Source organism: Corvus brachyrhynchos, unplaced genomic scaffold, assembly GCF_000691975.1.
Source record: "Corvus brachyrhynchos isolate BGI_N302 unplaced genomic scaffold, ASM69197v1 scaffold182, whole genome shotgun sequence".
Classification (NCBI taxonomy): Eukaryota; Metazoa; Chordata; class Aves; order Passeriformes; family Corvidae; genus Corvus; species Corvus brachyrhynchos.
Genome location: NW_008236807.1, coordinates 486,968 through 499,000, shown reverse-complemented (window position 1 = coordinate 499,000; position 12,033 = coordinate 486,968). Strand labels below are relative to the sequence as shown.

At 54.3% G+C, this 12,033-nt stretch overlaps 1 protein-coding gene across 2 annotated transcripts in view; it reads right to left on the bottom strand.

The window, feature by feature from the left end:
• Positions 1 to 5,672: 5,672 nt before the first annotated feature.
• GDI2 (GDP dissociation inhibitor 2) overlaps positions 5,673 to 12,033 on the bottom strand; it is an 8,774-nt gene continuing 2,413 nt past the window's right edge. Inside the window, exons 1-10 of one of the 2 annotated variants that reach the window (XM_017727994.1) lie at positions 11,961 to 12,027; positions 11,272 to 11,371; positions 10,716 to 10,850; positions 9,405 to 9,603; positions 9,012 to 9,143; positions 8,489 to 8,588; positions 7,659 to 7,830; positions 6,964 to 7,108; positions 6,749 to 6,803; positions 5,673 to 6,675 (exon numbers count right to left, since the gene is read on the bottom strand). In XM_017727994.1, coding sequence (XP_017583483.1) covers positions 6,520 to 6,675; positions 6,749 to 6,803; positions 6,964 to 7,108; positions 7,659 to 7,830; positions 8,489 to 8,588; positions 9,012 to 9,143; positions 9,405 to 9,603; positions 10,716 to 10,850; positions 11,272 to 11,371; positions 11,961 to 12,017 — 1,251 coding nt within the window. In that variant the 5' untranslated portion in view covers positions 12,018 to 12,027 and the 3' untranslated portion in view covers positions 5,673 to 6,519. Of the gene's footprint in view, positions 6,676 to 6,748; positions 6,804 to 6,963; positions 7,109 to 7,658; positions 7,831 to 8,488; positions 8,589 to 9,011; positions 9,144 to 9,404; positions 9,604 to 10,715; positions 10,851 to 11,271; positions 11,372 to 11,960; positions 12,028 to 12,033 lie in introns of those variants that run through there. The other variant, XM_008628857.2, reaches the window with a different exon arrangement.

Below are 12,033 nucleotides of genomic sequence, written 5' to 3'. Positions count from 1 at the left end.
CCAGGAGCGAGGGCGCGGCGCAGGGAGAGGCCGGGAATGCGCGGGTCGGGACGGGCCGGCCCGGCAGGACGGTGGCGTTCGGGGCGGTGATCGCGGAGCTGCGCGGGGCCCTGCGCGCCCACCTGCGCCGCATGGCCGACGGACAGCCTGGAATGGTCTACCTGCTGGAGACGGGACAGGAGCCGTTCTTCGACAGGGTGAAGGTAGGAGCCCTCCCTGGATTGGGGTGGTTTGGGGTGGGCAGCTCCAGGATAGAGCTGAGGGTGGCAGGAACAGGGAAGCTTGGGCAGCCTGGCAGGGATGGTTTGGTTCCCTTAGCCCAGGAGCCACCTCGGCTCCCAGCACCAGGAATTGGGGTCAGGAACTGAGGTTGCACAGGAGCCTTGGGATTGGGTTGTCACGGAATCATGGAATGGTTTGGGTGGGAAGGGATCCTAAGGATTATCCAATTCCAACCCCATGGGCAGGGACACCTTCCCTGTCCCAGGCTGCTCCACATGGCCTTCAGCACTGTCAGGGATCCAGGGGCAGCCACAGCTTCTCTGGGAATTCCAGCCCAGCCCCTCCCCACCCTCCCAGCCAGGAATTCCTTCCCAAGATCCCATCTAAAACAACTCTGGTTTAGTGTGAAGTCCAACCATTCCCAGCACTGCCTAGGCCAGCACTGCCTGTGTCCCCCAGTGCCCCGCCCACGTGGCTTCTGAATCCCTCCAGGAATGGGGATCCCACCCCTGCCCTGGGCACCCCATTCTCCTTCCTCTCTCCTTGTTCCCAGGAGAATATTCCCAATCCAAACCTCACCTGGTTTCTGTTCCAGGCCTTGCTGAAGGATGAGGGCTTTGTGAGGACGGAACCCCTGAACTTCTGCGGGGCCGCAGGCCGGGACGGCGAGCGGCTGCTGGTCATCGTCAGGAACGAGGACATCTCCTCCCACATCCACAGCGTGAGCCTCCGTCCCTCTTGTCCTGCTCTCTGTTCTTTAATCCCAGCATCCATTAAAAACGTTGGAACAGCCCAGCTCAAAGCACTGAGGTTGGGCTTCTCTTGTCCAGCCACCTGGTTCCAGGGATTGTTCCATCCCTGTGGCACCGTCCAGCTTTGGGGTTGGGATGTGGGGACAGGAATGGTGGGATGGGCTGGGATGGGCTGGGCTCTGTGGATTCGGGGTGGCACAAAGCCGCTGTGCCCGCAGGTGCCGTGCCTGCTGCAGCTGAAGCGCTGTCCCGGCGTGGTGTTTGCTGGAGTGGACGATCCCGAGGATGTGACGGGTGACACATTCCAGGAGCTGTTCCAGGCCGGAGGCTTCGTGGTGTCTGACGAGGAGCTGTTGGAAAGGGTGACCCTGGGTGAGTCTCGGGGCGTTTGCTGACACATTCCCAAATCTTCCCATTGATTCTGCTTCCAGTGGGGAATTCTTGCCCCTCTCTCTGATGTTGGGATCCCATCGGGATAGAGGGCCCAGCTCAAGGGTCCCCAAAACATCCAAGAGCAGGAGAGGGCTGTGCCAGGATGTTCATTCAGCCTGGAGAACCATGGAATGGTTTGGGTGGGAAGGGACCCTAAGGATGATCCCATTCCACGGGCAGGGACACCTCCCACCTCCCCATGTCCAAGCCCCAATGTCCAGCCTGGCCTTGGACATTCCAGGGATCCAGGGGCAGCCACAGCTGCTCTGGGAATTCCATTCCAGCCCCTGCCCACCCTCCCAGCCAGCAATTCCTTCCCGATGTCCGATGGAAAAGGGCCTTCAGCTCCTCGATGGGAAGTGGCAGAGGGAACTGAGCCAGCTCCTCTGGGAGCTGCACCTCGAGGTGACAGGGCCAAGCTGCCCTTGTCCTTCCAGATGTCAGGGAAAAACCTGCACCAGGACATGATCCCAGTGCCCCACCCAGTGAAGTCTGAGGTTCCATCCTTGTTGGAGGGACTCAAAATTCCCCTGGACACCCTCAGGTGGCCCAACTTTGAGCAGGGCTTGGCCCAGAGACCCCCAGGTGCCCTCTCCACCTATCCCTGGCTCTGGTGTCCCCTCAGGCCAGCTGAAGGAGGTGGTGAAGGTGCTGGAGAAGCTGAACAGGAACGGGAGGTGGAAGTGGCTCCTGCACCACAAGGAGAGCAAGAAGCTCCGAGGAGACCTCAGGTAACGGCTCTGCCTGGAAATCGGGGGTTCTTGGGATGGAGAAGCAGGACTTGGGACGTGGAGAGCATCAGATGGCCTGGAACGTTTTCCTGGATGCGATCCTGGATGAGGCAGAGCTCTGGCAGCTCTCCCGGCTCCCTGCTGGGCTTCCATACGGCCCTTCCCTCTCTCCCTGGCAGGGATGCCCTCAGGGAGTGCTGCAGGCTCCTGGAAAGGCCCAGATTTCCTTGGAGGAGCTGCACATCCCCAAAACTCCAAAAGCAAACTTCCCTCCCTTCCCTCCCACCAGCTCATCCCAACTCCTGAGACACCCCCGGGAACTCAGGGCACCTTCCTGGGGCTCTTCCCCCTCTGCTGCTTCTTTTTCCGTCCCATCACATTTGGGATGTGGGATTTGGGATGGGATGAGGAGCCCTGAGCTGGTGATGAAGAGAGGGAATTGCCACTCCAGTTCCCACCGTGGATGATTGAAGATGGAGCTGCTCTGGCGTGGGCTCATTTGTGGCTCTCCCTGGGAAGGGTGGAGTGAGAAAACTCCTGGGCTGGGATAAAGGAAGTTTAACAGGGAAAGGAAAAGCTGGGCATGCAGACAAAACCAAGGAATCCATTCCCCGTCACAGGCCAGGGCTCCATCGTGACTTGGGAACACCCACAGCACCTCTCCAACATCCCCTCTTCCTTCTTTTCCTCCCAGCTTCATATCCCAGGCGTGATTCCAGGCTCTGGAATATCCCTTGGGACAGTGGCAGTCACCTGTCCTGGCCAGGCCCTGGAGGGGTGGGTGAGGAGCAGCTTTGGCTGTGCCAAACCCTGCTCAGCAACAAAACATCCCAGAATTATCCACAGCTCCCAGCACAGATCCCAATGAGCACAGATCCCAAACAGCCCCACAGCAGCTGCTGAGATGAAAATGAACCCAATCCCAGGAGCTGCCTGGAGCAAGGGGGAATTTGTCACTTTTGATCCATATGGAGCAGCAAAAGTCACCCAATGAGACTGGAAAAACACCTGGAAGGGCAGATCCCACCCTCCCTGCTCATTCCCTGGGAAGGGGGGAGAGGGATGAAGCCCCTGAGCCCTCCCCGTGCCCCTCTCTCAGCAGGGGCGATGCCCAGAAGAAGCAGCTGCTGCTGAAGTGGTGCCAGGGAGCGGAGCTGGTGGAGCTGCTGCACTTCCACGGCTGCGACTCCCCGGCGGCTCCCGAATCCCGGCACATCCAGTGCCTGCTGGAGCTGCAGGTGCGCCACATCCACGCCAGGTTCGCCGTGTATCTGACAGGTAAAGGCATCCCACACCCAGCTGGTGTGAAATTGCCCTGGAAAGGGATGGAGGAGGGGTGAGAAATCCCTGTTTTCCTGCCCTTCCTGCGGGAATCGCTTGTTCAAGGTGTGGGTCAGGTGTGAGTGGTGGAAAGCAACCGGATTTTTGGAGGTCGCTGAATTCCAGCAGTTTTGGAGCCTGTGGGTGGCTTCACGCTCCAGTTCTGGCCTTGTTGGCAAAGCACCAGAGCAATCACAGTGGGATTTAGGGATATTTCCCACACATTTAAGAACAACCTCATTTGTTTGAATTAATGATCCTGCTGCTCCTCCCCTTGCAGAAAATCCCGGCGGCAGCAGCAGCAGGGAAATCCTGGAAAGCAAAGGAATTCTTGTGGCTGACATCAACACCTTCCTCGGGACGGTGCAGAAAGTGGCTGCTCCGTTCAGAAGAAGCTACTGGTAAGGTGGGAAAGTTTGGGATTGATCCCAAAATCTGGGAGCAGCTCCGGGGTTGTCTGTGGGAGGGCCAGCAGGGAGCTCTGCTCCTGCAGCAGAGCAGGGACTGTCCCGAAGCGCTGGATCTGGGATCTGCCAGCACTCAGGGCTGGCTCCTGAGCTGTATCCAGGAGAGCCACGCTTGGCACTGCTGGAAAATGGGAAAAACTCCAGGCCTGGCCCTGGGGAAGCTCTGCAGGAGGCTGGCACTACCCAGAGGGAGCTGGGCACTGACCTGGGCCACGTCTCTGTGTTGCAGGTGACAAAGCGAAGCCACGAGGACACAGCTCCTCCCCAGGCCCTGTGGCACCAGTTTGGGCATCCCAGTCCCGCAGGGAACATCCCCACCGTCCATCCCAGTGGATCCCAGACATTGCTGGGGGTGGGGGAAGGTCGGGTTTAGCTCTGTACATAAATCTTATTTAAAGCTGGGAAATGCAAATCCTCGGGGGATTCATTCCCTGCCACCTAGTCCCACATAGGAAAGGTTCTTTTAACGGTACAGGTAAATTATTGGAATGTTTTCAAGTCTTTAGAGCAGCTGCCATTGGAGCATTTGGAAAAGGAATTTAATTTCCCAAAGTTTACTTGAAGGCTAGGAATGAGAAGAAATCCATTTTCCACCTGGCTGTTGCTGTCCAGGCCCCGCCCAGGCCCACACTACATTTCAGCTCACCCCTGTTGCCTCCTGGTACCAGTTCCCTGCTGGGACTCGACGCCTTCCAGCACGTGGAATTCTTGTAAATAGCAGGAAGCCGGGATGCAGGAACAGAATAAGCTCTTATTTATGGGGGCCGGGATGGAAACGCCACGTCCGAGCCCCGTTCCCAACCCGGCTCCGCGGGGCAGGGGCGTCCTTTCAGTTTGTTTTTAAATCCAAGACTGCGAGGCCGTTCTGTACAGGATGAATTTGTAAAGAGTTTGATTAATAAAACCTCCAAAAAAATGAACTTTCCCCCAGCTCTGCTTTCTGGAGAGGGGATCCCGCTCAGCATCCAGCCTTTTCTAACACGGGAAAGGGAGGGCAGGGGTTTTTCCAGCTGGGGAGAGGTTGGGAATCAACAAAGGAGTGAGCAAGAGCATGGTGAGCTCCTGGCTGATGGATCCCATCCTGCTTCCCAGGAAGGATGGAATAACCAGAGGAACAGCCAGGGTCCAGCAGGTAGGGACAACAGAATCATTTATTTTCCACCTGCATGGGGGAAACTTCCTGGCCCCGCTCCAGCACCAGCTCCTGCCAGCTCAGGGTGGGAAGTGTTCCTGGAAGTGGCACCTCAGGAAGTGCCAAAAGCCCCGGCTGGGAGGAGGGAGAGGGGAAGCCCCAGGTGGGTTCAGCTCAGCTTTGGGCCTGCGGTAGGATCAAAGCCCAGTTCCTGTGTGGGAACGGCACCAGCTGAGGGGAGCCCCTGGAGAGCTGCTCCAAGGCTTTTCCTGCTTTCCTGGCACTTGGCATGGCTGTGTCTGCCCAGTGCCAGTCAGGGAATCGGGATCGCTCTGGATTGGAACATCTCGTGTTGGGGATGGAGAGGAGCCCCAAGCAGGGATCATTTACTGCTGCTGTTCCCAGCTGTGGCACTGGGGTGGCTGCGGGGAACAGGGACTGTGCCAGAGCACAGCCTGAGCCCTGCCGAAAGCAGCCACAGCAGCACAGCCTGGGAAGAACAACTACGGAACCAGGAAATGCTCACATCTCACCCCTGACAGGCAGAGATCCCGTGGGATCTGAGCCTGGAGCTGCTGCTCCCAGAACTGAAGTGAATCAGACCAGAGCCCAGGACTGGTTTCCAGAATTTGGCTTTACTTCGCAGTACAGAAATCATTTGGAGCCTTCAGGAGACACGAGAAGCACAGGCTCTGTCATGCCGATACCGCAGCGCCGTTTGGTCCATCCGAGAAGCCACCAGGGGACAGAAAATACTTCCACATCTTGCCTGCTCTGTAATTTGTTCTCTCAATTTTATTAAGATTAAAACACAAAGGAGCCTTAGGCACAGCTGTGTCCCAACCGATGTAAACAGGTTTAGAAGCTTAAGTGGAGGTTAAGTTCTGTGCCCAGAACGAAGCCAACATTTGCTGCTACAATAGGTGTGGGCTTTGTCCATGATACAACTTTGCCACAGAGTTAAGATTGATGGGAGAGACTTTAGGGATGCTGTCCACAATAATGGAGTGCTCAGTTTCTATTTTCCTTGATATCAGGGTTGAGTGACATCAGCGTCACATCTACGAGCTCACCAGAAGCACAGGATTGTGAAGGATGTTTTACAAATGATTAAAAAGACAAGGTAAGACACAGCTGTCAATGAGTTATTTCAAATCTGCACCCACGTCTACGTCTGCAAAAATAATAATAATAATAATAATAAGTTCAGTCTGCCTTTCGCTTACGAGGTTAGTCAGGAAATCAGTCAGGAATTTGCCAGATTCTGGACAGCAGCCCTACTAGAATGAAATAATTAACACATGATATCCAAAAAGGGAACATTACCAGTGCAGTACTCTTCAATCTCTCAGAGATGGGATTACAAAAGCAGGCCTTACAATATTGAATTTCGTACAGTGTTCATTAAGTTCCTTATATATTCATATTAGCCGATTTAAATTTCTCCTAATTAGAGACTCTCATTACTGCTGCTCCTCCTCCCCGTAGATGTCGTTTTTCTTGCGTTTCATCTCCTCGAAGTCGAACTCTGATCCCATCATCCTCTTATAAATATCTTTGATGTCGTCGCACGTCGTCTCAAAGTGGGTGGTGGCGTCGTAGGTGCGCGAGATGAAGATCTGGAAGCAGAAGCAGCGTTGGAGCCCCAAGCTGGAGCCTCTCCCCTCCCAGCCCAGCTCAGCCCTCACTCACCTGGCTCTCAGTTCCCAGGTCGGTCGGTGCAAACAGGTCACTGATGCTCACAAACCTGGAAAAGGGAGAGAAAAAAGGTTCAGGATGGTTTTAGAGGAGGAATAGTTCGATCCAAGGGCATCGCTCAAGGTGCTGAGGAAACTCAACAGCTCTTGGCAGCCAAACGGCTCCAGATCTCCCAGCAGAGCAGGGAGCAGGGCTTGCTGAGCGCTCACTTCTGCTCAATGGGCTCCAAGAGGTCCAAGGCCGGCTTGATCTCCTTCTCCGGATCCGCGGTCTCCACGGTGGTGCTGGCGATGGCGATGTACTTGCCCTGCGCCGCCACGTTGTGAGCAGAGGAGATCATGCACACGTAGATATCTGGGGGGACAGGGCACAGCTGCATCCCAAAACCTCCTCCAGCCTCATCCCAAAAACCTGCCTGGGCCTCTTCCCGCTGCCCTGACACTCGGCACCCCCTGGATTCTTCAGAGAACCTGGAATGAGTCCCATCCTTGCTCTACGTGCTCTCATCTCTTGGCTGGGGGGCCTGGACATGGGAGATCTCCAAAGCTCCGTTTCCCACGGCTCTGACGGTTCCTGAAATCCAGTGGGGTTCCCAGTGCTCTGTTCCAGGCGGAGGCAGCACCTCCCCTCCTGCACACAGCCCTCACCCCCTCCCGGACACCCCACAGCCCTCACCCACCAGTCTGGGGCGCTTCCTGCCGCAGGTTCCTCACAAGCTCCAACCACAGGCTCCTCCCACCTCCCCCAACGCTGCTCTGAACTGAAGCCCAGCTTTGCTGGGGCCTAAACGTTCCTGGACAAGGCTAGGAAGGGTCCATTTCCCCGTCTGGTCCGCGCCTCACCCGCAGAGAGGCCGGTAACAACCGCTGTCTCAGCCCAGTGGTGAGAGCTGCTCTGCACACACCTGATTTCCGGTTGACCTGGTTCTGTGGAATGATGATCTGGCACGAGTTGGCATCGTTCGTGTTCTTGATGGGGTGGCTCAGGATGCAGATTACCCGGATCACCTGGCCCACCTTCGTCACACGGTCCGACACGTAGCTGGGGTCGCAGATGAGCTGTTTGCAGCGAGCCACCTAAGCACAAACATGGAAATATCACTCAGTTCACATCAAAAATCATTTTTCTGGTAATAATTTAGTATTTCATCAATCTCAAGCCTCCAGGCTGCTCACACTTGGGCACATCAGTCTCTAGCATGAATTGTCACCTCTGCTCCTGGCCAGGACATGTCCTCCCCACCCCAAAGGACATGTTATCCCACCAGCAAGTGCTGAACTGTCCCGTGAGTGCCTGCTCCAGTCAGGAGCATGTTCAGAGCTTCCAAGCAGCCTGCAGCATTCCCAGTTTTATGCAGCCAGGTGGAGGAGAAGCTGCGGGAAGGCCACGTGCCAGCTGTCAGAGCAGCTAAAAACGCCAAGGGCAGAGCTGGTTCCAGGTTAGACACAAGGAACAGCTCCCTTCCAGCTCAGCCAGCCTGATTTATTCATTGCCAGCCCATGCAGACTCCATCCCAACTCCTGGAGCAGGGATGCTGGAATGAACTCCAGCCATCAGGACACTGTGTCTTCAGCAAGCTGCCACAGGGACAACAGCCCCAGCCCAGCAGGCTTGGCCCTTCGGCTTAGAGAAGGTTTTTCTCTGTATTTTTTTTTTTGATCAGACCCAAAAAATCTGTGTTCTGAGGGGCGGGATGTGGGGTGGGGAGCAGGGAAGGATGGGAAGGGACCGTACCTCCCCCTCGGACTTGACCCCGACCACTTTGCCGTTCTCTATGACGATCTCCTCGATGGGCTTGTTGAGCATGTAGGTGCCTCCATAGATGGCACTGAGCCTGCAGCAGGAAAATCCCTTCAGCACCTCCATGGCTGGACTGGAACAGCCCTTCCAGCCCGTGCCACTTGGAAAAACCCCACCTCAGACTTTACCCTCCTCAAAATCTTCTGCTTAAACACAAAGGGTAAAATACTCTGCAGACAGGATCTCTGAGCAAATCCAGGGGTAAGCAAGCCCACAAAGAAGGAATCCCACGTGGAGGAATCACCTCTTCCTTACGAAGTGAGAGAACCACTAAGGACCACAGTATTTTTATACAGCATCACATCCTGGAAGCTCAAGCACTGACTCCCCACATCCAACTTCCCACATCCAACTCCGCACAACCCACACACACATCTCCAACTCCAAACGTCCGACACCCACACATCCAACTCCACACCCCCCTGGAGGAAACCCGGAGTCAAAGCCAAGTGCTCACCGTGCAAATCCCTGGGGCAGTTCTCCAAGGCCATAAAGGGGGTACAGGTAGGGGCTTTTCCCGTATCGAGCCAGTGACTCGCTGTACAGCTTAATCCTGTTGATTGTTTCTTGGCAGGGTTGATCTAGATAGCTGGGAAGGACAGTTAGACCACTTGGGATGTTTCCCAAACCAAGACTTCCAGCAGAATAAACCCAAGAGCAAAACACTGATGTCCTGTGAAGTTTCTTCCCCACCCTCCAGCTGCTCCTGGCAGTGCTTCTCTGGGAGTTCCCTTTTAGGAGCACTCCGTGTCACAAGTTTTACTCAGGAACCCTCAAAGTTTAAAATAACCACTCATCCCATCATGACCCCAAATGCTGGGATTTGGGGAAGCAACTGACCGCCACTTACTCGTCAGTCCTGTAGAGAGCGAGGGCATGGCCTGTGAAATCAATGACATCTTGGCCCAGGTCAAACTTCTTGTACACATCCCTCATGGTGGTTTTCTTGGGATCCACGCCCTCAAAGGTCCGCGGATCGTTCTCATCAAAGTTGGCCACGTACACCAGGAATTTCCTGAACCGGCGCTTCTCGAACAAACCCATTAAGCCTAAAACCAAGGTTTGGTCAGAATTCAACAGATCCTCAGTGGCTTTTGTGGCTTTTCCATTGCCACAGAGTATCAGCAGTGGGTAAAAACCGCTGAGTGTTCAAACATGGGATGGTTTGGGTGGGAAGGGATCCTAAGGGTCATTACTTCCAACCCCATGGCAGGGACACCTCCCACTGTCCCAGGCTGCTCCAAGCCCCTCCAACCTGGCCTTGGACACTGCCAGGGATCCAGGGGCAGCCACAGCTGCTCTGGGAATTCCAGCCCAGCCCTTCCCCACCCTCCCAGCCAGGAATTCCTTCCCAATACCCCATCTAACCCTGCCCGCCTTCAGCCTAAGGCCATTCCCCTTTGTCCTGTCCCTCAAACCCCAAGCACGAGGCTGCACATTTATGCACCTGAATTCTCTACAAATTGCAGAAGCAAGACTGGACCTGCTGAAACATGAGGGCAGAGGCAGCACCTCCACTCCTGCCAGGATGAGTCTCTTGGAGACCACACAGGGCCAAACGGAAGGAATTCCTGATTCCTTCAGCAAACAGGAATATCTGCCATGAGGAAGGCTCAGACCTACAGATCTGGGGCCCTAACTGCAGGAGTCACTTTATCAGAGGTGCTGCTGAACACATCCCATGTCTGGAGCTAATGGAATGCCCTCTAGATCCTAATGGGTTTCACCACACTGTTATTAAGTTTTATTTGAAGAGTGACATTTAAGTAGGCAACAATTAAGGTCTGAGGTGCCACACGTTGGAATTAGTTATTCCAATCTGCCTGCAATGTTTTTCACACACACAATTTCAACAAGGACCCGACATCAAATATTTATGGCAGAGCTGGGAGCACGAGCCCCAAATATAAGCGCTCCTGAGGAAGGAAAATCCTGCCAGGTTCTCACCAGAACCTCACAGAACAGACAGCTTGGAAGCTCCAAGAAAACAGGGCTCAGGAAGCCCAAAGCTCACACTGCAAGTGGTGTTTGAAGTCAAAGAGGTGCAGGAGAACCCCAAGGATGCTCCTTAACACAAGAGGAGCATCAAGAATATCCCAAGGGATGGGTTTTGCCTCTGTTTAGGGGATTCAGAGGGAACAAATAAGGTGCAGCTACTCACTGGAGGCCAAAGCTTCTGCCTCAGTGGAAGGAACTTTGTAGATCTTTCCTCCCTTGTAGACGAAGCTCCCCTCGATCACCTTGAAGTCCAAGTAACGAGTGACTTCTGTGTAGAGCAGCATCTTTACCAACTGACCTGGAAGGGGGTTTGGCACAGTCAAACAAGGACACAGCAGCTCCCAAGGCAGCTCTTCCAACATGACAAACCCTTCCCCAGCAGCACCATGTTCAATTCCCAGATAGGCTGAGACTAAAGCAACCAAGCCTTGGCTGGGATCTATCAATTCTTCCACTGCAGCAGCCCTGAGCCAGGCACTTCACAATCCATCCATTCCCTCATGCTCCAGGATGAGATTCCAGCAGCCACTGGTTGGTTTTAGGCAAAGGGAGCTGCCCCTTCACTGATAAAGGGATTGGTCTAGACCAGTCCCAGTACTGGAACACGAGGATTCAAGGATAAGGATTTGTAAGGAATGACAGTGCCTGTCCCATTCCAGCACCCAGCACTAGCCCAGGCTGAGCTCACAAGGAATATTTGGGAGCTCAGGATCACTCACCATTAGCCATAAGGAATTTTGGAATGAGGTCCACGTTCCAGTCTCTTCCCCGCCCCATAGATTCTGGTGGAGTTCCTGGGAGATTAAACCTTTTGTAGAGCTTTGGAGAGAGAATACAGAACTTATTATAGCCCAGGAAATGTGTCTGGGTGTCATTCCTCCCACACATGTACACACTTTCCACCCCCACAGCTCCAGGCTGAACACAAGCTCTTCAGAGCCAGCTTTTGGCTGGAGTTTGAGCTCCAAGCTGAGTTTGGAACACACAAACACATCCAGTGAATTGTCACAGCAAGAAGCAGGCAGTGTAATTCTGCTCATCCAGGCTTTCTCTAGCCAAGGCTTAAGGATTTGGGAAGTTTTGAACTATTGATGAGCTATTTAACAGGACATTCCTTAGTCAAATTTACAATTTAGCTAAAGAGTTTTAACATCCAGCTGTAACAGCTCTGGAATGCTCCGTGCTCAGATCCCAGCTGGGAATTACAGCAAACAAGCACAATCTACCAACTATAAACACCCACAGTGGTGTCTTCCCCACTGTATCTGGGGAGGAAGTCCCATAAAACTTCCTGACTCAAAGGGAACCCTCGGAGTAATTAATTTGAAGCCACCCCAAGGCTAACTGTCAATAAATCCCATTTTTGTGCCCAGGAAGGACACAGGGGATGGGGTCTCTCCACACTTACATCTTCCAGGGGTGTAATGGATGCACTTTCCCCTCCATAGTACGAGTTACGATCCATGTGAAGGACTTTCTTT